Source organism: Mesocricetus auratus, unplaced genomic scaffold (assembly GCF_017639785.1).
Source record: "Mesocricetus auratus isolate SY011 unplaced genomic scaffold, BCM_Maur_2.0 Super-Scaffold_100691, whole genome shotgun sequence".
Lineage (NCBI taxonomy): Eukaryota > Metazoa > Chordata > Mammalia > Rodentia > Cricetidae > Mesocricetus > Mesocricetus auratus.
Window position 1 is genome coordinate 40,845,861 of NW_024429267.1, and position 25,128 is coordinate 40,870,988.

Below are 25,128 nucleotides of genomic sequence, written 5' to 3' on the forward strand. Positions count from 1 at the left end.
CAATCATTTTTTTCAACTGTTATGAACACACTGCAGCCTACCTCACTGCTCTCCACCCACTGATGCCCGCTGAGCTGCAGGAGAAAACTCATATTAGGATAGAAGCAAGAGTCCCCCAGGTACTGCTAGGCCAAATGATACAGGGAGGGATGCCATCCACAAGTGTGCAGTGGCTCAGCCTAGCATCTGCTTAACAGAACCAAATAAGCTTTTAAAATGCACCAGAAGCTCGCAGTTAAAAGCAAACTTACCCACTATGCCCCCGGTTTTGTATTCCTTCCAACAAAGCCTCCATAGCCAAATCCCCTTTGTTTTGGCAACTGGGGGGAAGAGAAAGGAGAGAGTGAGAAAAGTCACTGTTTGAATTCCAACATTCCAACCTAATGTGAGGGAAAGCAGAACCTCAGTGAGAAAACACAAAGCAGTAAGGCGGCTGTGGAGCAAGGAATACCATTTAAGAAATGCTAGCACCAGTACAGTCAAAGATAACAAAGTCCTAATTGCTTCTGACACTATCCTGCAAAATCAATGAAATGCCTCATTGTTCTAGGCCTTTTTTATTTATTGTTGAATTTAACTTAATTTTTGAGACAGGGTCTCACTATGTAGCCATGGCTGGCCTGGAACCAGCTATGCTAAGTAGACCAGAGTGGCCTTGAACTCAGAGAGGTTCAGCTGCCACCCCAGGGTTTCTTTCTTTTGTTGTTTTTGTTGTTGAGATTTATTTTTCCCCCCAGGGGAGAGCATGAACATAGTCCCCAACTACCACAAATTATGCAGTCAAGTTTCCCTGCATTTGGGGAAATCGCAGGGGTTAGCACATCTGGAGTACAATGGTAAGCCTCACCCTGGGAAAACCACCTTCATGATCATGGTATCTCCCCTGCCAGGTAAGTAATTTTTTCTGTGTGTGTTTATGCATGAATGGGTACACATGCTTGGGTACCCACAGAGGCCAGAGGCATTGTAGCCACCAGATCTGGGTGCTGGGAACCAAGCTCTGTCCTCTTCAAGAACAGTACATGTGCTTAACCACTGAGCTACCCCTCTAGCTCTTCTATGCCTAATTCTTAAAGAATGTAAGGGTGGGAAGTATCTGCTCTCAAGGGACATTTACACAAACCTCTTTACACAATGAGAGGAGTAAACCCGGACACTGATGAGAAGAAAGCACAATTTTCCACTCACATAGCATAGGGGGTTTTTTGTTTGTTTGTTTTGCTTGTTTTAAGCATAGGTTTCTTGATTTTTAAAACTAGAGCCATTATAAAGAGGTTAAACTCCCTGCTCAGGGGTTGGAGAGATGGCTCAGTCGTCGTCAAGAGCACTTGCTGCTCTTCCAGAAGACCTGGGTTCAGTTCTCAGAACCTACATGGCCACTCACAATTGTAGCTCCAGTTCTAGGGGCTCTAACACCCTCTGCTGGCCTCCACTGACGCCATGTATACACATGATGAGCATATATGCAAGCAAAACACTCATACACATAAAATAAATTTTAAAGAAGAAAGCTGTTCCCTTTCCTTACGCTTCGGAAGTTTCAACCCTAAACTAGCTAAAGGTTAGAGTGTAGACATTCAGTTCCTCTGTCCTAGTGCTTTCCCAAAAATTGTATTTCTCTGAGAGGTAGATTACTTTATTCAACAAATTCAGTGTTGTACAGACTGTTCTCTAGATAGTAAGAAAAGGTATGCTCCTTCCCAAGGAATATCCCAGTGTGGAACTAAGACAGAAACAAAAATGTTCACATCCCTGGCAATGATTGTAGGGACAAAGGACACACAGAAGACTCCAGAGACAGAGTGGAAGATGAGCAGACTGGAAAAGCACAGCAGCATGCTGTGTCTGCACCCATTTCTACATGTCCTCACAAGGACGCACGATGTGGCGGAGGGCTCTTTCCTCCAGCTGGTGTGCTGATTTTTTCACCACGACCCAAAGTAAAACCCTAAATGAAAGGAATCCACATTCAACTCCACTTTCTCCAAACCACAGTGACAGTCAAATTACAGTGTCTCCTATGCCCTGCCTTTGCTCTGCTCCAGAAATGGAAGGCAATAGATCAACACAGACAGAGGCCCATAAAGCAGCTCTGCTCTGCAACTAACCAGCTACGTGTTGCTGGACTTCAGTTGTTCCGTCTGTAAAATGAACTTACGAGCAGTAACTGCAAAGCATGTATTTCATCTTTGTAATTATTTCTCAAAATTATTCTCAAAATTATACCTCTTTAGGTCATGTTATTCTTAAATAGTGAGTGAGCTACTTAATATATAATTTGTTGGCATTTATGTATGACACTGCTTAATAACTAACAATGTGTATAATAGATGCTAAACCTTAGTGACTATTCACCTTATCTGCCTGCCTCTTACATGTTCTATCTTCTGTACTCTTGTAAAAGACAGGTGCTATAAGTAGATAGTAGATATAAAGCAAATGATAACCAGGCAACAGTCCACAACCCCAGAGAAGCTGGGTAAAAAGGGGACCCTAAGAGGGACACACATGGAGGGCCCAGGAAGGGAAAATAGTTGAGATCTCCTGGGTAAACCGGGAGAGGGGTAGAAGAGAGGGGATGGGGGATGGAAAAATGAGAGATCAAGAATGGAGGGAGAGAGCAATGAAAGAGCTAGCTTGATGGGTTAGGGAGAAACCTGGTGCTAGAGAAATTCTCGGGAATTCACAAGGATGACCCCAGCTAAGACTCACAGCAATAGTGGACAGGATGTATGAACTGGCCTTCTCCTTTAATCAGATGAGTGACACCCTAACTGTCATCATAGAACCTACATCCAGTAACTGATAGAAGCAGATGCAGTGACCCAGCACTGGGCTGGGCTGAGCTCCTGGAGTTCAGTTGGAGGGAAGGAGGAGGGATCATATGACCAAGGGGGGTCAAGACCATGCCGGGGAAAACCAGAGACAGCTGAGGGGAGCTAGCAGGAGCGCACAGACTGTGGACTGACAGCCGGGGAACCTGCATGGGACTGAACTAGACCCTCAAATGTGGGTGACAGTTATGGGACTTGATCTGTTGGAGGGACTCCTAGCAGAGGTATCAGGTCCTATCTGAGGGGCATGAACTGGCTTTTTGGAGCCCATTCCTTATGATGGGATACCTTGCTCAGTCTTGATATGGGGGAGGGGGGGGACTTGGTCCTGGTTCAATTCCCAGCACCTACATGGCAGCTCACAACTGTCTATAACTCCAGTTCCAGGGGACCCAACATATCCCTGACCATATATATATACAGGTGACAAATACACTGTACTCATTCCATGTGAGAAAAGCCATTTGTGAAAGGACAGTCAGCTTCGTGCTACTTTAAAGGAATACAAGAGTCCTTTTAAACAAACAGACAGGCATGGTAGCACCTTTACTTCCAGTGTTCAGTGGGTAGAGGCAGGCAGACTTGTAAACTGAGAATATATATATATATATATATATATATATATATATATATATATACACATACATACATATATGCGCTATCGCTTTGAGGAAACAGGCAAGAGGGCAAGGTGACTTGATTATGGAAAGCTACAGGTTACATTCCTGAAGTTCAAGCCAGGCAATGTGACCCTCTGGTCCAAGCAATGTGCCATCTTTTGTATCGCTGGGCCTTCTTATGCTTAACAGGACCTGGAAACAATAAAAGTGAAGCATATCGCTTTGTGGCCACTAGGTGGCAGCAGCACTTGTGATAAAGCTGTTGAGGTGTAAGGAGAGCCACCGCTCAAACTGAAATCCTAGGGCTTGAGACAAAGGAATTCTACTTTAAAACGGGCACAGAAGACCAGCAACATGCCCTGAAAACACCACCTGCTAACGTGAGGCGTGTTTCTTTAGCAACACCCTCTGCACCAGTTTCCATTCTCTAGGATCCGCTAAGCTTTGAGGACTCAGATTTCCCATGGACATTTGGTTGTCTTCAGTTTCTCACAGCAACATCCCTGATTCCGTCCTTAACTGGCATGACCTTCATTCACTCCAGATAAGTTACTTTCTTCCTCTTTGATGGTGCCATGTGACACAAGACTGTGTAGCAGAGTATTCCGTGTCCCTAATATCCAATACAGATTTAAGTAAAACATGTTCGATGATTCTTATCAACATCAAATGCTTACATGGGCTCCACAGCCACCAACAGGCAGAACTCGGTATTCACAACAGCCTTTGAAGGCTGAAAGGGAAAGTACCAGCTCAGGACCCAAGACCAAGTTCTCAGCACAAAGGAGATTTATTTGTCCCAGAGGAACAGAGGGCAGGGAATAAGAGACAAAGACAGGAGATGGAGGATGAGGGGAAGGGGGAAGGGGACAAGGGAGGAGACAGGGAAATTTGTCCCAGAAGACAAAGGATTGCCTCTAGATAGAGAGGAGACAGAGGTGACCCACAGGCAAATGGTGGTTTATAAGGTAAAACGGGAAACCCTGTGTTAGGATCAGGTGTTTAATTTTATTTGGGCATGTTAATCAAGTGAGTCACGGGGGCTTTTGATTTCTGGACTTCAATACTTCAGTAGCTGGACCTTAGTGTTCAGCCTCAGGAAGAGGAAGTAGCCAAATAAGAGACTAGACCTTGGTGTCTTCAGGAATGTAATCTACCGGCTTTTAGCAGACAGCGAGAATGAAAGAGAAGTCAAGGCCTGCCAGAGCCATATCCTGAGGGGACTAGTGTCCCTTGAGAGCTGATTTCAGTCAGGCAAACCTGGACCTGAGAGCTTAAAGGGGATACAGATTTTTAGCATCCAGCCCAGGGAGCAGGAAACACACACTTTAGTGTCAGGGTTGAAAGAGCAGGAACAGGAGGCCTGATCATGCCAAAGCTCTGAAATCCGCTAGCACACTGGGACTTAAGGGGCAGAAGGCACCACAGGCCTCTCATAAACCTCTCCCCTTACAGGTGAAGGGGATATCCAGAGTATATATCAATGATCACACTACAAAATGGGACGCAGGAAGAAAAAACTGAGTAATGTGTAAATGTGTGATGCTAAGAGACGGGCCATGCCACGTTACATCACCTTAAAGGAGAACAGGGATTCCTGTCAGGACCACGTTATGGCTGTGACAGACACACTACACTAATAAGCTGGACTCTTCCAAAAACAATCAACACTGTTCCTTGTTTATCAAAAAGCTCCCCTTTATGGGCCAGGAGGTGGTAAACTAGAGAAATTTTTCAAAATAAAGATGAGAGTTTTAAAAGGCTGCCAAACTGTGACCAAAATTAGGAAGAAAAATTACAAAGACTAAGAAATACGACTACTTAAACTTTTAAATGGAAAAATCCACAAGGAAAGCCTTAGAAATAGTTTTACACAAGGTAGTGGTGGCACCAACCTTTAATTGTAGCACTCAGGAGGCAGAGGAAGGTGGATCTCTGAATTAGAGACCAGCCTGGTCTACAGAGCAAGTTCCAGAACAGCTAGAGCTACACAGAGAAATCCTGTCTCAAAAACCAAAAAATAAAAAAAGAGTTTTACTACAAAAAGTTAATTACTAAAGATATAACTTTCAAAAAGTTTTAAAAAAAAGACAGGTATAGGAAAATAGGTAGGAGATAGGAACAATCAGTCAACAGAAAAGGAAATGCAAATGACCTTATTTAATGAAAAGATGCTTAGTCTTGCTTACTGGAAAAATACATTATTTATAAACTATGAAACTTACTACACGTTCATTCACTGAGAACACTATGAAGCTGTAAAAAGAGGTAACAGTCACTACATCCTTTATGGAAGGATCTGTTAGAAGATAAAAACAGCAAGATACAAACAGTAAAAAGAAGGAAGTGTATTTGGGGTACTTATTTACTAAGAACAAACTGAGAAACAGTATACCTGTAAGGAGGGAAATAATCATGGTGGAGGAGATGGGGCTGACGCTAGTCTGCTACTGGTAACACACCTGTAATCCTAGCACTTGGGAAGTAGAGGCAGGAAAATCCTAAATTCAAGATCATCCTTGGCTACAGAGCAAGTTCAAGGCCAGCCTGGACTATATAAAACCCAGCTAAAGCAAGACCAGAAGGGGGAAGCTATCAAAACTATGGATCTTGAAGGGTTTCCACTGGCTAAAAACAAAACAATTTGGGGTATCAAAAAAATGCAACATGTTCAAACAATTTAGACACATTAAAGTCTATTTGGTTTGTTTTTAAAGGTAAAGCCCTCAGGTTACCTCTGGAGGTTGCTAGGCCACAGATTTACATATATTAAAGTCTATCTGTTGGTTTTAAAGGTAAAGCCTTCAGTTTACCTTTGAAGGTTGCCAGGCCACCAATTCATGGCTGTAGTCTGAAAAGAAAGGAACAGAGTTAAGCATTCTTCTTGCCCTTTCTGTCCTAACTGTATTTCAGGGCAGTCAGAGAGCTGTGGGAGGCAAATTCTTGAGGAGTGCCGGCTACTCGAGCACTGAGGACATGGCCCAACTAGAAACCACCAGTCTGGCTGCAGTGCAGTAACAGACCCAGGCACTGCTGGCCGTGAGAGAAAGGCCTCCCTATTAACTGAAAGGCTCTTCAACAATCATGCTGACAGCACAGGAACCGCTACACAGCTCAACTGCAACATCCCAGATGGGATGACTCAGGCATTACATGTCTCCCTGATAATGCAGCAGATAATTTTCGTAATATAGAACCTACATCTACCATATTTTCTTGCACCTCCCATTAAAAAAAAAAAAGGTTGAATCTAACACTTCTGATCACTGTATTTCAACAGAGCTTTCTGTGACTATGGAAACATTTTTATCTGCATTACTGAAACAGTAGCCACTGGGCAACCTGTGACTGCTGGGTATTTCCAATGTGACTAATGCAAGTGGGGGACCATTTTTTATTTCATTTAAAATAGCACATGTAGAGTAGTTGGAGAAACCTGATCCCACTGGATACTGACATTGTATATGTTTTATAAATTTGTACTGTTAAAAAAGGAATACTATGGTTTTGTAAAACCAAATCTAGCCCTTGGCATGGGAAGCATCTTAGCTATGGCAATGTGGACTAACGCTGTCACTGTAAGCTCCTACACAGTACTTGAGAGCAGAGAGGCTAAGCAAGGGTCCTCTACTGCCCCACAGGAGGAAGCAACACTGGCATACTTAACAATATCTATAGTTGTTAAAACTTCAGTATGCACACATTTAAAATGGCTGTGTGTCCGAGTTTATTTAATCCATTTTAGTTTTACAGCCTCCTTTACTAATCACTAAAAGACAAGGAACATGGGGCAAAAATTAACCTGAAGATGGTGCTGAATTCCAAATAAGAAAACTTGTTTCGTCATACATTAAGCTACAGATTTTGTCGTGGTGGTACACGCCTTTAATCCCAGAACTCGGGAGGCAGAGGCAGGAGGATCTCTCTAAGTTCGAGACCAGCCTGGTCTACAAGGCAAGTTCCCGAACAGCTAGGTCTGTTACACACACACACACACACACACACACACACACACACACACCACAAAACAAAAAAAGAGTAAGTGTAAATAGCTAAAGATAATTTATATCCATTGATCCTTTACTTACATACAAGTATAAACTAAACACAAAATTAAAACTAAATGTGGGTATTCGAGAAGTTGAGCGCCTGCTTTACTAAATCAATTTTAAAAATCTAAATTAGCCTCAAGAAAGTCAGCTTAGAAAGCCAATCGAGGTGGCACAATCCTTAACCCAGGAGGCAGAGGCAGGCCCATTTCTGTGAGTTTGAGGCCAGTCTGTTCTACATAGTGAGTTCCTGGCCAGTCAGGGCTTTCTCCCCCATCCCATCCCCCCCCCAGGTTTTCTCTGTGTAACTTGTAACAGCCCTGGATGTCCTGGAACTTGCTTTGTAGATCGGGCTGGCCTCGAACTCAGAGATCCACCTGCCTCTGCCTCCCAAATGCTGGGGCTTCATAATAAGACCCTGACTTACAGGGAGAGCAGACGGTGAGTAGGGAGGGTGTATTTTGGGCAAGGGTAAAGTCTATAAATGAGACAACGGCCTGCTCTAACTCCGCGATTTTGTACAGGGCAAAAGCCCTATTTGCAATCTAGATTCACTGTCAAGTGCCTCCGTGGTTAAAGCCTTATGGAACTGCCCTTTCCAAACTTCCACTCTCCCAATCTTGTTTCCGATGCTGTACTTAAAGGCGTGCGGCCATCTGCAATTCCCCTGCATCAGGGGTTCCCGCCACGCTTCCGCACCTCTCCTACTAACTTTACCGGGGAACCCTGCGGGCTCCCCGCTGAGCTGCTAACCCTAAAGCCTGGTCCGGCGGCGGCGGCAGCGGCAGCCCACACCCCGCCCTCCCGCACGCCTCCGCCGAGGCCGCAGCACCTGGCCGGCCGGCGCGGAGCTGCTCATGGAGTAGTCGGAGAAACCTAGGGGTGCGGTGCCCGAGCAGCTGCAGGCGGGCAGTAGAGGACCAGGCTGCAGGCGGCCAGCAACGGGCAGCGGCCGCGGGCCATGAGGCCGGGAAGCTAGCGGCACCACGGTGGCCAGGGCCGCGTCCGAACCACAACAAGCTGCGGCTGGCCGGTCTTTGGGGCACGCAGGCGGTTACAGAGCGCGCCCCCCGGCCGAGCGCGCCCCCGGAGCCAGCTCGCCGTTCCTCGGGGGCGCGCGCGCGCGCGGCCCAACAACTTGACGTTCGTCCCGCCCCGCCCCCCCAGCAGCGAATGAACTCACCTACATACGGGGTATGAGAGCGCGGCGGGTCACGTGACCAGGAGACCGGGAGGAAGCCGATTCCCGCGCTGTGGGTAAGGGGTTTTTTTTGTTTTTGTTTTTCGCGCCGGCGGCCCGGGTTTCGGAAAGTGTCCCAGCGTCCGCACTAGGCTTCGGGCGTCCAGTGCTCTCAGAAGCGCAGGCAAGTGCTCCAACTGACCTTCAGAGCCACTTTCTTATTGCACGCAGTGCGAAGCGGGAGGATGCCCGCATGGCGACGCTCCACCTCCCCTTTACACTTCCGCAAGTGGTATCTCCAGCCTCCGGGCCGGAAGCGGCGACTGCGGGCGGCTCTGCGTCTAGTGACTCAGGATGGTGGCCCGCGCGGACCAATTTTTGTGTCGGCGCCGTGCCTTTTAGCTTAGAAATACATTTACAAAACTGTAGATTTCGAAATGCAGAGAACGTACGCATCTAATAAGTAAAAGGAGATGTCTGGACAGTGTGATAAGCTCCCCTGTTATCACGCATTGTCCCCAGAGATCTAGGGGACTGGTGAAGAGAAGGGCTGTTGGAACTACGCTCAGCCTGGGGTCTAAGGGAGGCAACCTGAGAGCTGAGAGCTTTGTATTATTGGGCGTGGGGATTGCGCTAGAAAGAGAAGAGTACGCGTGTAAAAAAAAAAATACATTTGAGAAACCTGGAGAGGTTATAATGTGCGGTAAGGGCTTGGGGCAGTGTAAAGGGAGAACCTGAGTGTCTCACCCAAAGACCTGACGTCCGCGTTGGGTTTGGAAGAATGGCCAAGCATTACCGATGAAGAAGAGCAGGAGGTGACTGACAAGCATGCCAGGTTGCAACACGATAAGTGGCCTCCTGGTTCCTAGGTGGCAGGAGGAGCTGACCACTTTTTGCATAATTGTGTGGTGAAGTTTGTGTCTAGAGGTGGAGTGAGGAGTGAGTGTAGAGGTCAGAGGTCAACATCAGTGTCTGCCTCTTATCGCTTCCACTTTGAGTCTTTCACTAAACCTGGAACTTTCTGATTCAGCTAGACTGCCTAGCCTGGCAGGCTCCCAGAGATCTTCCCGTCTCTGCCTCCCACCTCTGCGATGGCAAGTGTGTGCCATTGTGCCAGGCTTTTTATGTGGACACCAGAGCAAGCACTTTGCCCACTGAGTTGTCTCCCAAGCCCCTCCTGTTTAATTTTTGAAAGTAAAAGCCATTCCCCACCCCCAAACCAGATGGATAATGCCAGCTTGCCTTCGATACTGTCGGAGGCAAGCGCGTGCTTGTATGGCAAAGTTAGACTCCAATGCCAAAGGTTGTTTCTTACATGAGTCTCCCTTCTCTTGGATTCAGAGGAGTCCCTGAGAGAGCCAATGAGCTACACCTTTCAAGGCCTGCTTTGGGTTGCCACTTTGTAGCAGGGAGGACAGCATGACTTGTTTGTGATAGGGAACAAACTTGGAAGCCGGAAACTCAGAAGTACTCCATGATGACCGGTCTTGTGAATTATTGCAACTGTTTCAGGAGAAAACTAAGGAATCATCTATGGTCAGGGAGCACTTGGACCAAGCATTGAAGAGGGCCAGCAAGATAGTTAGTGATATAAAAGCATTCCCTGCCAAATGTGGCATCTGAGTTCAATTTCTGGGACCCACCTGGTGGAAGAAGAGAACCATTCACCCCAAAATGTCCTTTGACTTCCACATGTACACAGATATGTTTTTTGCTTTTTAGGAGGAAGAGGGTTGGGTGTTGGGAGCACAACACCAAGGTCCTTGCACCTACAGATCTCCAGGGAGACTAGGAATGTTCAGCATGCAGGATTGTCTTTAGAATGGGAAAGATGGAAATTTGTTCTTCTTTCCAGGGAGCTGGGAATTGGAAGTGGTTAATAGCCTGGTAATTAGTGTTATCTGTTGGGCCAGCCATATCAAGCTCCCACAACCAGGACCAGAAGTAACCTAATAGTGTAAATGACCCTTACATTATCTATGTAGCCAGAGGCTCCCCCAAGCACCCACAGCCAACACCAGAGGTGGCTAATAGCCCAGATGTCCTCTATGTTATCTGTATGACTGAGATCTAGATCAGGCCAGACCCTTCCTTAGGCCCTTAGCTAGTATAGGTAGCCTATCTGTAGAACCCAGCTTCTTGGAAGAAATGACATGTACCCTGAGTCAAGTTTTGTTGTAATTATGTTTCTTTGTGCACTGGGGATTGTATTACACCAGGACACTTTTTTCCAAATTGTACTGTGCTTAAATTTATTGGGAATAAGCCAACTGGCGTCAGACTCCCCAAAGTCAATATGAACCCTGTTTTCATTCTCATTTCTTCACAGTTTGCTCCCCTACCTGGATACCTGCAGAGCCCCCCTCAGCTGGGAATGTAGGTCAGTTGATAGGGTGCTTAACTAGTACATACAGAGCCCTGGGTTCAATTCCCAGTACATCATAAAGCAGATATGATGTCCCACGCCTAGCATCCCACTGGTGGAGTCAGGAGGGTTAGGAGCTTACTGTGGCTTTTGACTACAGAGTTTGAAGCTCTGTCTCAAAAAAGAGGAGGGCCAGGCAGCGGTGGTGCACACATTTAATCCCAGCACTCAGGAGGCAGAGGCAGGTGGCTGTCTGTGAGTTCAAGGCCAGCCTGAACTACAGAGTGAGTTCCAGGACAGCCAGGGCTACACAGAGAAACCCTGTATGCAAAACAAGAAAGAGAGAGAGAGAGGAGGAAGAGGAAGCCCAGAGGGACACAGAACCTGGAGCTGCCCCCGCTGATCATGGCATACTACTTTCAGACTCAGTCTTGATGCTATTAAGAAAGGAAGTGGTTTCCTGGGTTAGCCCAGCTGCCCACATTGTTCCTGCTTTAAGGGTTACCAGCTGGTCTATGGTTGGTCACTTTACACATTCCAGCTCAGAGTCACCCTGATGTTCCCTCGGTTCCGGTGCCTTAAGAACGCCCAGGTATGAGCCAAGGCAGGTGGAGATTTGTGTCAAATCATGGGGACGGGCTTCAGGAGCAGGAGCTGAGACTTGTCAAAGACATTACAAGCAGGGAAAGACTGTACACAATTGGAAAGAAAGCTACAGTTAGACGCAGGGCCTTCCCGGGCTTTATTCAGAAATGTGTTGTTCTCCATTACACTGGGAGCTTGTCTGTCAGCTAGACTGCATCTCCACACCACGTCAGCTAAAGAGGAAAGAGCGGTGGTCTTTTATGTTGTCACCTGGCCCATATAAGATGGGCCTTTCCTGGGGTGGTGTTAAGAAACAAACAGCAGCCGGGTGTTGGTGGCGCACGCCTTTAATCCCAGCACTCGGGAGGCAGAGGCAGGCGGATCTCTGTGAGTTCGAGGCCATCCTGGTCTACAAAGCGAGTTCCAGGACAGCCTCCAAAACAATACAGAGAAACCCTGTCTCAAAAAACCAAAAAAAAAAAAAAAAAGGAAACAAACAGCAATGACAAAACTGTACCCTCATTATGACCTCTTTGGCTTACAGAACTGAGGAGAACAAAGCTGCAGGAAAATGGACAGTGAGGTACAACGGGATGGAAGGATCCTGGATTTGATTGATGACGCTTGGCGGGAAGACAAGCTGCCATACGAGGATGTTGCCATCCCACTGGTAGGTTGTGACCCAAGCTCAGGACAATGATTCAGAGAGGTAATGTGGTAAAGCCCCATGGAGGCTGCTGGGAGGGGAAATACTAGGACCCGGAAATCCACGCTGTGGCATCCTTTAGATCTAGAAGCCTCTGAAGAACAGCTAGTTCATCTCTTTATGGCTCAGAGCACCAGCTGGTGTGATCACCTTAGTTAGGGGTCATTTCAAGGCTGGAGCCCAGATTTTCAGAGCCGTGATGTGGTGTCACCCAAAGCCAGAGATGAGCCAAGCATGAGTTCAGTGCGTCATGCCGAGGAGCAAGGAACATGTTTGTCCTCGCTTCCCTTCTGGCTTGTCAGTCTTGGCTTGATTTTGTTTTAAAATTTATTTTGTTTTATGTGTATGTTTGTATGTATATGAGTGTCTGCCACCGATATGTGGGTGGGAAGGAAGACAGAAGAGGGCATCAAATCCCTGAAGATGGAGTTACAGACGGTTAGAAGTCACCTGACATTGGTACAAGGAACCAAACTTGGATCCTCTGGAAGAGCCGTAGAGTAGTAGGTGATCTTACCACTGAGCCATCCCCCAGCCTGTTTCTGTTTGTGTGTGCTCGGGTTTCTGGAGAATGGGGAGATGAGACATGTAAGCGCAGGTACCCTCAGAGGCCAGAAGAAGGTATTGGATCCCTTGGAGTGAGTTAAAGGCAGTTATGAGCCACCCAAAGTGAGTGCTGAAAACCAGCTGTGTCCTCAGCAAGATCAGTGTAAGCTCTTAACCACTGAAGCTGTCTCCCAGGCCCTCTGTTGGCATTTCTGAAGCACCCTAGGCTAGCTTCCAGGGGGTGCTTAAAGACTACCTAGCATTTCTTCTTTGCACTTTAGACATATAAGCTCTAAGAATAGGTTTTCTCTGCTGATCTCTGGAAGAATCCCTTGAAAGGTTATAAGTGTGATAAGTGATCTCTCACTTGCTTTTGTAGATTTTTGTTTGTTTTTGACATAGGGTTTCTTTGTGTAGCCCTGGTTTTCCTGTAGATCAGGCTGGACTTAAACTAAGAGATCTGCCTTCCTCTGCCTCCTGAGTACTAGGATTAAAGGTGTGCGCCACCACTACCCATGTAGATGTTTTTTAAAACTCTTATTGATGTCCCAGAATCCTAACAAAGGACAAGGAAAAACAGAGCCTGGGGACTTTGTCCAGCATGCTACATGTGCCAGAAGAGCAGCTAACACCGGATGACGTCCTGGAGCATTGCCTGCCACTGCTGTCTGCAAAGAAAATACTCAGCTCACCTGCACGCTCATTCAAGAATAAGAGGTGGTGATGTGTGCAGTGGATATTCAAGTCCCAGCCCAATTCAAGCTCAGAGCAGTAGAATAAGAAAAAAGAATTATAGCTGCCATTTATTACCAGTTTTAAGCCATAGACTGAAGTGAAGGCTTCCATTATCTATAATCCTTAAAACAGCTGCACAGGGGAGGTGGCAGTGTCTCCATTTGGCAGGAAAAAAGTAGGCTCAGAGAGGCAGACTTAACCCAAGTCTAGTAGCTAGTAAGTCAGACTTCATGCCTTGGTCTGCAAAGCTCAAATCTGTAAGTTTCTGTCCATCTCTCCATCCATCCATCCATCCATCCACCCATCCAACAATCACTTCCATAAAGTCTACTGTGTGCCCTAGGGTTATCTGAGAATAAGATAAAGTTCCTGTTTGGGGTGGGGAATCAGGAGAGGCAGGATGTGCTGAGTAACTAAGTACAGTACTAAGCGAGGGATGCATAGCCAAGTGGAGTGTGGCTGGAGGCCTGGCCTGCAGCAGAAACGCTTGGGAGAAGATGCAGTGCTTAGGGAAGAACCAGGAGTTTAATAGTGCTCCGTAGGGTCCTGCCGCAGAGAGGAGAGGCCTGGGACAGGCCCAGGGTTTGAAACATGGTGGGAGACACTGAAGTAGCATGCGGCAGTTACATTTGTACTCAGGACGCAGGAAATTGGGCACAGCTTTCGAGAGGATGCTTGTGCCCCACACAGGCATCCTCCTCTAGAGATGTAGGGCTGAAAGGTCTGCGGAGTGGGGCTGCCATGCTCAGATTTCTCTCAGAAAGTGGCGTTCACAGCACTGACGGAGATAGCCTGCTAGAAGAGAGGGCAAGGGTCACCAAGTAGGAGGCTACTGCGGGGCAGCAGTCTAGGCAAGGGAGGAAAGCCAGAACAGCACCAAGAAAAGTGCAGTGACTTGCTGAACTCTGGTACGGAAAACTTTAGGGACCATTTATGTGGCAGAGAATGAAAAAGAGGGAAATTCCTCTGCTGCACCTGTTGCCCAGCCATACAATTTTCTGAATCTAAAGGAATCTGTATATCAGCTTTTGCTACATAACAGATTGTCCTGAAACATAGTAGCTTACAGTAACAATTGTTTGGTCATGATTTTATAACTCAGCGGGGAGTTCTGGTCCACACCAGTTCAGGCAACTAATGCCAGACTCGCTGGTGCTGTGCTGTGAGCCAGCAGGCTAGCAGGAGCTGGGTGGTGCAGGGGCGATCACATGTCTGGTAGTTAACAGAATGTCTCTAGAAGGTAGGGTGACTGGGACTGGGCACTCGTGATCCAGCATGTTCTCCTGGCAGCTCTGCCTCAAGTTCAACATCAATATCAGGGACGTGCAGAGCCTTAGAGCGCAGGTCCAGAACTGCCCCACAGCTGCATTCTGCTGCTGAGAGTGCGTCAATGGGCAACCCAAACGCACACAGATTAGACTCTGCCACTCGGTAGAAATAGCTATTTAAAAACACATTCCAACAAATTGTCTCTTGTCATTGGCTCATGCCTGTGAGTGCCGTGGAGCACTGGACACCCTACATGGTACCAAGCGGTGCATCTAAATGTCCTCATTCTGTCTTTACCAAAGTCTGAGACATGAAAAAAGCTACTTTTTTCTCCTGTTTGTGAGAAAGGAAACAAAGGTCCCATGAGTTTGAATTACCTCATAAGCCAGTGAATGACTGGCGGTCTGGGCTCCAGTCTCTGCCCTTGGCCCTTCTGCCACACTGCCTTTTGTAAGAAAACCAGAGTCACCGCTCTCTAACGCCAGCGCTGCCTCTCGCTTGCCGAGCTCCAGCCGAAGGAGAAGGGGGTTAAGTAAGGAGGTGCTCATACCATGGCTCATACAAAGCAGACTGCCCACAAATCCACCCGTGGTAAAGCACTCAGGAAACAACTGGCTACAAAAGACACTGTCAAGAGTGCGCCCTCTACTGGAGGAGTGAAGAAACCTCATCGTTACAGGCCTGGTACTGTGGAACTCCATGAAATCAGACACTATCAGAAATATTCTGAACTTCTGATTCCCAAGCTCCCCTTCCAGCGTCTGGTGGGAGAAATTGCTCAGGACTTCAAAACAGATTTGCGCTTCCAGAGTGCAGCTATCGGTGCTTTGCAGGAGGCAAGCGAGGCCTATCTGGTTGGCCTATCTGAAGATACCAACCTGTGTGCCACCCATGCCAAAGATATCCAGCTAGCATGCCTCATACTCAGAGAACGTGATTAAGAGTCCACGATGAGGAGAAACATTTCATTCTCAAAAAAATTTTTTTTTCTCAGCCAGGCGGTAGTGGCACACGCCTTTGATCACAGCACTCGGGAGGCAGAGGCAGGCAGATCTCTGTGAGTTCGAGGCCGGGCTGGACCGATAGCCTCCAAAACAATACAGAGAAACCCTGTCTCGTAAAAACCAAAAAAAAAAAAAAAAAAAAAATTCTCTTCCTGTTATCAGTAGTTCTGAATGTTAGATTTTTTTCCCCATGGGGTCAAAAGGTACCTAAGTATATGATTGCAAGTGAAAAAATAGGGGATAGAAATCAGGTATGGCAGTTTTTCCATTTTCATTTGTGTGTGAATTTTTAATATAAATGCAAGATGTAAAGCATTAGTGTAAGCAAAAGTGTTTCAGTGAACACATTTCAACAGTTCAACTTTTTTTTTTAAAGATTTATTTATTTATTATGTGTTCAGTGTTTTGCCTGCTTGCATGTCTGCACACCAGAAGAGGGCACCAGATCTCATTATAGATGGTTGTGAGCCACCATGTGGTTGCTGGGAATTGAACTCAGGACCTCTGGAATAGCAGCCGGTGCTCTTAGCCTCTGAGCCATCTCTCCAGCCCCTCAACAGTTCAACTTTATAACATTTAACAATGTCAAAAAAAAGAAAGAAAAAGAAAACCAGAGTCATAGTGCCCAATATTCTATGCTGAAAGGGGAAGCAAGCTACGCTGAACAGATCTTCTTGTAGTTTCCATGCATCGTTTATTTTTACTCTTTCTTTAGAATATGCATATCAGCTATGCTGTCTGTTCTGAGGACCTTACGAACTTTAATTCCTGATGCTCTTGTGCTTTCAGAAGTAACTATTCAACACCAAGTCCACACCTGTAATCCCAGCTCCTGGGAGGCAAAGGAAGTTAGGAGAGAGTTCGAGGTGGTTGGCTGAGGAGGTGGCACAGTGGTAGGATGCTTGGGTAGCGTGCCCAGCCGCTGCCAGTGCAAAAGCAGTGACATAGTGAGCTTGAGGTCAGCCTGGCTACATGAGACCCATTTCAAAAATGTACAGGAAGAAAAACTCATGGCGGTTGTTGGGTGTCCTTCCCTTCCAGAGCGAGCTTCCAGAGCCTGAGCAGGACAACGGCGGCACCACAGAGTCTGTGAAAGAACAGGAGATGAAGTGGACAGACCTGGCCTTGCAGTGCCTCCATGAGAACGTCCCACCCGCTGGAAACTGACGCTGGGCTCCTCTCCCTTGGGTGGAGTTTTCAAAAATACGTAGATACAGCATGTTTCTTCTCTGTCTCCGAATTCAGATCTTTGCATAATAAACACTCAAAAAACGTGCACCCACTTGATTTGTTAGCAACAAAGCGCAGTGTGAAAATGGTCTCCATGAGAAAATGAGACTTCTCAGAATGCAGACTGTTGGCTCCCGAAGCCTCCGATTAGCCATTCACTCACTAGTGTGACATTTGCCTTTAGCGCCGGTGCCACTGCTGTCAACGTGTAACACTTCCCAGCTGCTTCCATGTGTCCCGCAACACAGGAAGTAACAATATGAGTGGGAAAGATGGAGAGGAAGCCTGACACGAAGAGAGTCACAGACCTGTGTGTGTCACACGTGAGCAGCGTTGAGCGGAGGTAGCCTGCAGCTGTGTGCCCCAAGCAGATACCCCCCTCATTGGTGCCCGGCATTCATTCCTAAATCCCCAGACCGTTTTCAGACTCTGCGTAAATGTACAGATTAAAAAGTTGTCTCTGAGGAGTTAGGGGATGGCTTAGTCAGGACCTGAGTTTGTTCCCTAGAACAAACTGGGCTGGGTAGCATGGTGGTGTGTGGTTGTTATCCAGGTTCACTGTTAGTTACCTCTGCTCCCTGTCTGTGAGTATGGCTTTTGGGCCACTGAGAAGGGTCTGCATTTGAATGGAGAACTGCTTTTATTCAGAACAGTAATGGCTTCTCCTATCTCAGAGCCCCTTCAAATATAAAACTCCATGGAGCCAGTAGCCTGTACTCCTTACTGCCTTACTTCATTTGTTTATTTTGGTTTTTTGAGACAGGGTTTCTCTGTGTAGCCTTGGCTGTTCTGGAACTCACTCTGTAGACCAGGTTGGTCTCAAACTCAGAGATCAGCCTGCCTCTGCTTCCTGAGTGCAGGGATTAAAGGTGTGTGTCACCACCACCGAGCTAGCCAGTACTGTATTTGTAAGGAAAAGGTCCAGCTAAAGAAACACACCCTGAGCAGAGCCAAAGAAGCACACTGTGGCCCTGCAACCAGAACCAAAGAAATGCACCTGACCCTGAAACCAGTGCCAAAGAAACACACTTTGTCCTGGAATCACAGCCAGTGAAAGAAATACACCCTGGCCAATAAAACTAGAGCCAAAAGGCTAAACAACCCCAGTCAAAGAATCACACTTTGGGCCCGAAACCAGAGCCAAATCTGACCCTAAGCCTGTGCAGAAAACTAACCAATCCCTGTGCAGAAAAGTAACCAATCCCTGTGCAGGAAATCTAGCCATCCTAAACTCAGGGATTGAAATCTGACCAATTCCCACCCTGGAAAAACTCTGCCCCTAAGAAGCCCTATAAACCCCGTTCAGCTTCTGAATGTCCTCTGCCAGGGTGGCAGCAACCCTCCTGGATTTTTCCCTCTCAATGAGGTTTGGGTGAGACCTTCTTTCGCCTGGGCAGAGATGACCCTGGGCTGAGTGGAGCAGGGCTATACCACTTTTCGCCCAGGGAAACCTTTCTCTGGTGAAGTGCACTCTCTGGGGGACTGGAGTCGAGCTGTAACTTCGCAGGGGAAACCCTCTCCTACCAGAGCAGAGCTGATACACTGGGGAAGCCTTTCCCTGAAGCAGGGCTGTAAATGTTGTGCTTACTGTGACCTGAGTTATTCCTTGGCTCCCGAGTGCCAGAATACTTTTCCATCTGAGCTGTAACACTCAGTATTCTTTGGCTCCCGAGTGCCAGAATCCCCATCCATCCTATCTGATCCATGGAAATGCTTACAGTATTTATATACAAACAGGCGGGAGAGATGGCTCAAGTGGTTAAGAGACTTGCTGCTCTTGCAGAGGATCTGGGTTCAGTTCCTAATGCTCACATATTAGCTCACACCTGTCTGTGACCCCAGTTCCAGGGGTTCCCTTCCCCTCTCCTGGCCTCTGAGGAGACTGTACATGTGAGGTGCATAGTGCACACATGTAGGCAAGACACTCATAAACAAAAATAAATCTTATTTTAAAAATAATTCGTGGTTTGCCAAAATACTCTGCGTATTTACTCACTAGACTTATCTCTTCTCACCCCTCACTGGCCTTTGTCTTTATAGTTTTCAGAGGAAAGAGTGTTATCACAAAACAAATAAGCTGCGTGCACGATTTCAGCCAGAAATTTGGTTGTAGCAGCTTTCTATGAGTCAGGCATTCTGCCTCAGTGGCACTGCCTGAGAGTCATCAGAAGTAAGACCCCAAGGCACTATCCATCCCTTCAATAACTAAGGCAAACTAATAGAAGAGATCATTGTCTGGGGCTAAAATTTTCAACTAAGGTAATTTCAAAAACTCACTTTTAAAAAATACAGTTCTGACTTGCAAATGAAGATGAAAGAAATAAAGGGTGAAGACAAAAATTTCTCCTCCTCCTCCTCCTCCTCCTCCTCCTCCGTTGGTCTGGTTTGGTTTTGGTTTTTCTTCTAAATTTTGTTTTGTTTTGATGGGGAGGTTGCCAGAGTGGAGGGCAGATACGGGGGTGGGGAATTGGGAGATCAAGATGCCCGATGTGATGATGTGAAAATGGCAAAAAATCAATAATAATGGTTAATATAAAAGAAAAAGTTCTGAGCCTGGCAGTAGTGGTGCATGCCTTTAATCCCAGCACTCAGGAGGTGACTCCCTAAGTTCAAGGCCAGCCTAGTCTACAGAGTGAGTTCCAGGACAGCCTAGGCTACACAGAGAAATCCTGTCTCAGAAAAAGAATTAAAAATTAAAAATAAAAAACAATTCAAGTGTTTAAATTGAAGGTTTCGGCATCAGACATATAAACTGAGGACATGACCACTCCAAGGTATGGTGGAGGGGAAGTTTTTTTTTTACTGCAGATACCAGAGGAAGAACAGCCCGAAGCATCTGGAAGGGACCCAGAGCAGAGAGAGAAAATATTAACTGAACGTGGCCTGCGGACTGGACTTGATTGTGAGAGGAGGGAGGGGAAGGTGAGAAGGAGATGAGAAGAGAGAGGAAGACAAAAGAGAAGCATGGCCAAAATAACAGGGCACAAGGGGATGAGAAGCTGGGGGAAAGAAGCCAGGTAGGGACAGGACGGGAAGAGCCACAGGTAACTGTGACACTGAAGGAGCCTGGAAGCTAGCACGGGCTTTGCCGTGCTAATGGGACCATAGGTAGCCAGTTGTCCCCAGTGGGACCATAGGTAGCCAGTTGTCCCCAGTTGCTTTTGGACCTGACATCTAGCCTTTCCTGGGAATATTGGAGTACTATTAAAATGAGAATACTGCCTTGATTTTGACTGAAACAGAAATAATCTCTATAAGACTTTTTGTTTTGTTTTGGGCTTCTGGCTGTCATCTGAGCAGGGCCTTCATGCCCGGGAATGACCTGATGGGTCAGCTTGACCTGATAAAAACAATTGTGGTTCGTTATGTTCAATTAAGTGACCTAACAGGGCCAGTCAGAGACAGTTAACTCTGACTTTAGAATTTGAGGGGAATAAGCAAGAGAAGACAAGCTGGGGTTGTAGAGTGTCTTGCTTTCCCAAACACCCAAAGGGGAAAGTGTCTATAAATAGAGGTTAAGAGGCTCTGTGACCCTTGCTGTCTGCCACCTTCTCCATTGTATGCATGAATTCAGATTGACACTGCTGTAGTCATCTTGAGTCATAGCCACTGTGACTGCATGCAGTAACCCTAGCTGGTTTTCCCTGCAAGGCTTTCTAGCAAACTGTAAGTAGATAAAACCATTAGTCATCTGGAGCTTTATACCAGGATGGACTTGACTCTTGCATTATTCTCTTAAGAAAAACCATGTACGTTCCTGCCCTGACTTAAGTAACTTCTATCCTAAGCCTAAATATGCCCCCACCTTCTCACCCAAATTTCAGGACCCACCTAGACTTGCTGTCACCAAGAAGCATGTTCTGATATTAAATTCCCCAGTATATACTGCACTCCACAGTGGTGAATCTGTGTCTCTCTTCAGTATCATTAAGAGAGAGAAGTGACCTTCCCTCTTGACCTTCATATACTAGGTCTGGATTTTTTGGGGAGCACATATAGTATTCTCTATACTTAGTGCTAGGAATGTTGAAAAAAAAAAAGGCATGGAGTCAGGCATGGTACTATTCCACACATCTTTAATCCCAGCACTCAGGAGGCAGAAGCCAGTGGATCTGTGTGAGTTTGAAGCTAATCTGGTCTATATAGCAAGTTCCAGACCCCTCCCCGCCAGGGCAACATAGTGAGATGAATGAAAAAAGGTCCCTGTTTCCATGGGATCTTTGTGTACATAAAGATAAATCAATATTAGTTTAATATAGATTCAAATTGCATGTATCTAGAAAGGATAAAGGATGTGACTGAGTTTGGGTCCCTAGAAGCAGAGTCTATAGTAAGGTGTCCTTTGTAAGTGTGGTGGATCAAGAGGCTTCCAGAAGCCTGGAAGAAGTGGGGCAGACCAGGGAGAGCTGAGCAAGAAATGCTTTCAGCTCAGAGCCTCAGCCTGAGCCTGCAAGGACCTTCGACCATATGGCATCAAAATCTCACTCTGGGGACAGATTGACTGCTATGAATTGTCAGTTGTTAGCTTCCAGCCATCCCTTGGAGACAGTATAAACACAGCACTCCAGAGAAATGAGTTGGGTACCTTGGACAGCCTACATACAGACACACACACACACACACACACACACACACACACACACAGAGAATGGGTGGGAAAAATAGGGAAAGGGGTATTGCTGAGGAACAGCAAAATAGACTCAAACAGATTCCATTTGCATTAAAGGAAATGTGACATTTCTTATACCTACCTTAACTTTGTACACCAACACCTGGCATATAAGCCGAGTGGAAAGGGGACACAATGAGAGGTGAATATTGACTACAGAGCAAAAACTGTCCAAAACCCAAGTGGAACTGGTGTTACAAGCAAGGAGCCTTGGGTGGGCAAGAGACTTCTCAACATTTTCCTGAGTCATTGAAAGGTTTAATCAGAGCTAGGGGACTGTGTAGTCTTTCGTTTCATTTTGTTTCGTTTTGTTTTTGTGAGACAGGGTTTCCTCTGTATAATCCTTGTTGTCCTGGAGTTAGCTCTGCCAACCAGGCTGGCCTCAAACTCACCAAGTGCTGGATGAAAGTCATGAGATATCACCACCCAGTGGTTTTTGTTGTTGTTGTTTGCTTGTTTCATGTAAGTCACCCCATGAATGGACTTCATAAAGACAGGAAGGGCAAAAACAAAAAAAGTTTTACACTCAAAGAGATTATGGTGGCTTGGACAAGCAATGTATAAGTGGAAGTAGAGGAGCTTGGGATAGCTCTTCCATGTAGATCTTGTCCAGGCTTTCCCACTACACAGAGAACCCTGGATTGTGGCTGTATGGTCTTAAAGAGACTCACACACAATGTGAGCCCTGTTTTATAATCTAGGGCTGAATTTTCAGAGAGAGACATAGGCATGCAAGCAAATACAACCTCTGTCCCTGGGGAAAACGAGAGTCCAGGAGCTGCCTATCACTAGAAGCCCAGCTGAGACCCACCCCTTCATGGTATAGTAGCAGTGGCAGCTGGGATAGATGGGACACTTCCATGGCTCAAGGATCTCCAGCCTTGCCTTCTCTTTTTAGCTGGATGGCACTGTCCTTTCAACAGGAGATGGCAGCTTATATTTTAATGTCATTCCAGGTTAAAATTAGCTTGTTGTGGGTTAAAAGACAAGTCACTCAAATAATGACTTCCAACCCAGATTGTCACATTTCTAAACCAATGTCCTTCCAAAGACCACATCAGTGCCCTAGAAGATCCCATCAGAATTCTTAGAATTTTCTCATTTGTCTTATTTCTAGAGTGGAGACAGAATTGAGATAATTTTCATTAGGGACCTTAGATACATTAAGCATTAGATATTCCTATTTAATTGTCAAAATAATATAATTGCCACACTCAAAAGAATGATATTCTCGCTGGTTTTCAGAGTTTGGTATCAGTGCCCCTTTGTACCCAGCAGGGGCCGCTCAACTCCTTTTAAAAAAATATGTGTCCAGGTCCTAGTTCCTTCCTGTACCAAAGTCTTTATGCAAACCCAGAAGAGCAGCTGGGACCCAGATGATGGACACCCCTAGCCTCTGCCTTTGAGCCAATCAGGACTGACACCATGACTGTGCACCCTCAGAAGCATGCATTTGTGTTACTGCTTAACCCTTCTTAATTTGAATCCCTTAATAGCCTTTAACTAAGGGCCCACGCTTTCATCTTGTAAAGGATTTTAAACATTATATAGTTTGGAATCCACGGCAGCCATCTGTCGTGGTTCCACGTTAGATAGAGAGCAACCCAAATGACACTACATTGAAAGAGTGAGCACTTAAGGTCCTGTATGAGGAGACTTTAAAGTGCCAGAAAACTAGGAAGGACCTGGAGAAGCTGGGGGGGGGGGCGGACGGACGGACGGACGACAAGCCAGAAAACCAGGCAGGACCCAGAGTAGCAGAGCAGAAAGCTAGGAGGAGCATCCTTGATATCCTATGGGTCTTCTGGCCTCTCTCAAGATCTCCCAAGACAGTTGCTGATCGAACTCTTTTAGTCAGTACCTCCTGGGGAAGCCTTGCCTAAGTGACCATGGGGGAGGGGCAAGTACAGAGATTCTGTAAACCCAACAAGACAGGTGTGTGGACAGCTAGGAGCACTTGAGGCCAGTTTATCTATCAGCCCACTCCAGGGCATGTCCTTACTGCAGTTTGCCCTGGCTTATAGTCAGTGACTATGTAACTAACCTTCCCCAGTCCTATCTCAGAGTAGACAGACCCTCTGACCCAAACAAGGCACGACAGCAGCTGGGAAAGTTGCTTAACTCCTCAGTCCATTACTCAGTAGTATAGAGAGTTTTTACCTGTACTTTTATTAGGGTTGCTTACCCAGTCGGTCATCCATATGCAAAAACTATTTTTGCAGTTCAAAATCAGCCAAGTCACAGTAGTTTCCTTTGTTTTCAACTAATGTCGTTCTGAGACTACTTGATTGTACATATATAGAGAAACACACACACACACACACACACACACACACACACACACACACACACACGCCAGATTTACTGGGGCCAGGAGAAGGGGACAAAGGGTGGAGAAGTCAAAAATACCAAGTGACTGAAGAGGAAGTGAGGGAGGGTGATGTAAAAACCCATCCGTGTTATCCATGTCTTCCCTGGTGACTCAGACCCCCTTTCTGGAGACGCCACCACCCAAGGGCAAAAAGGATTTTCCTCCGCCCTTGCTCTGGCTTTGCCTTTGCTCTTTGGCCACTTCTGTCCCCAGCTTCCACCCCACCTGCCTTCTCCACAGTGCCCTTCCCCAGCGTCCTTCCCACAGCATGCTGCTCACTCTAACTGGCACCCATGCTGGCACTGGAGGACTTTCTGCAGCTGTGTCCCTGCCTCTTGCCAGCGAGTTTACCCTAGCATGTGCCTTCTGCTGAGACCCCCCCACCCAGTCTAACCTTTCATTTTTCATGGCTCTTGCATTCCCAGCCCCTCTCCCCCCAGTTCCTAGTCTCACGACTGTGGTGGTTAGGAGATGCACCTGCCTCCTCATCCCGCTGTTGCCCAGGCTGCTGGGGATGGGGGGTGGGGCTCGGGAGTCTTAGGATACAGGCACCAAGGCACCAGAGCCCTGGGCTGGCTTCAGAGGACTCATGGTAGAAGTGGAGAGGGCTGGTCTCTCTTTTCCCTTGGACTTTTCACTCTGTAACTTTCTGTCAATCAACCAGCCCACTGTCCCATGTTCCTCTGTATTCTCTGTTGCCTGTTTCTTTTATTGCTTTACTTTTACTTAAATGTTTCTCTTTTTGTTTGTTTTTTGAGGCTGAGTGTCTCTGTGTAGCTTTGTAGACCAGGCTGGCCTCGAACTCAGAGAGATCCGCCTGCCGCTGCCTCCCAAGTGCTGGGATTAAAGGTGTGTACCACCACCATCTGGCTTGCATTTATCGTCTTATCTAGAAGCATTTATACTTCTCCCCATCTCTGCTTTCATATTGCAAAGCCTCTGAATTAGACTTCATGTCAAATTCA

At 46.6% G+C, this 25,128-nt stretch overlaps 2 protein-coding genes and 1 non-coding gene across 10 annotated transcripts in view; 1 reads left to right on the plus strand and 2 right to left on the minus strand.

Moving 5' to 3' along the window:
- Nucleotides 1–8,824, minus strand: part of Cep63 (centrosomal protein 63) — a 47,448-nt gene extending 38,624 nt beyond the window's left edge. The window contains exons 1-3 of one of the 7 annotated variants that reach the window (XM_013114979.3): nucleotides 8,687–8,823; nucleotides 6,268–6,305; nucleotides 252–320 (exon numbers count right to left, since the gene is read on the minus strand). In XM_013114979.3, the coding sequence (XP_012970433.2) occupies nucleotides 252–320; nucleotides 6,268–6,296 (98 nt within the window). In that variant the 5' untranslated portion in view covers nucleotides 6,297–6,305; nucleotides 8,687–8,823. Of the gene's footprint in view, nucleotides 1–251; nucleotides 321–6,267; nucleotides 6,306–8,335; nucleotides 8,606–8,686 lie in introns of those variants that run through there. The other 6 variants (XM_021228344.2, XM_005072026.4, XM_005072025.4 and 3 more) reach the window with 6 other exon arrangements.
- Nucleotides 735–898, minus strand: LOC121137700. The gene has a single exon (XR_005875011.1). It is a non-coding gene; the product is annotated as a U1 spliceosomal RNA (small nuclear RNA).
- Nucleotides 8,639–17,169, plus strand: Anapc13 (anaphase promoting complex subunit 13). Of its 2 annotated transcripts, none has more exons than XM_040739728.1 (3): nucleotides 8,639–8,760; nucleotides 12,178–12,303; nucleotides 16,935–17,169. In XM_040739728.1, the coding sequence occupies exons 2-3, from the start codon at nucleotides 12,205–12,207 to the stop codon at nucleotides 17,058–17,060; spliced, it is 225 nt and encodes a 74-aa protein (XP_040595662.1). In that variant the 5' UTR covers nucleotides 8,639–8,760; nucleotides 12,178–12,204; the 3' UTR covers nucleotides 17,061–17,169. The 2 variants fall into 2 exon arrangements, with proteins under 2 accessions (XP_040595662.1, XP_040595663.1); XM_040739729.1 differs by having other exon boundaries at nucleotides 8,733–8,867.
- The last annotated feature ends 7,959 nt before the right edge of the window (nucleotides 17,170–25,128 follow it).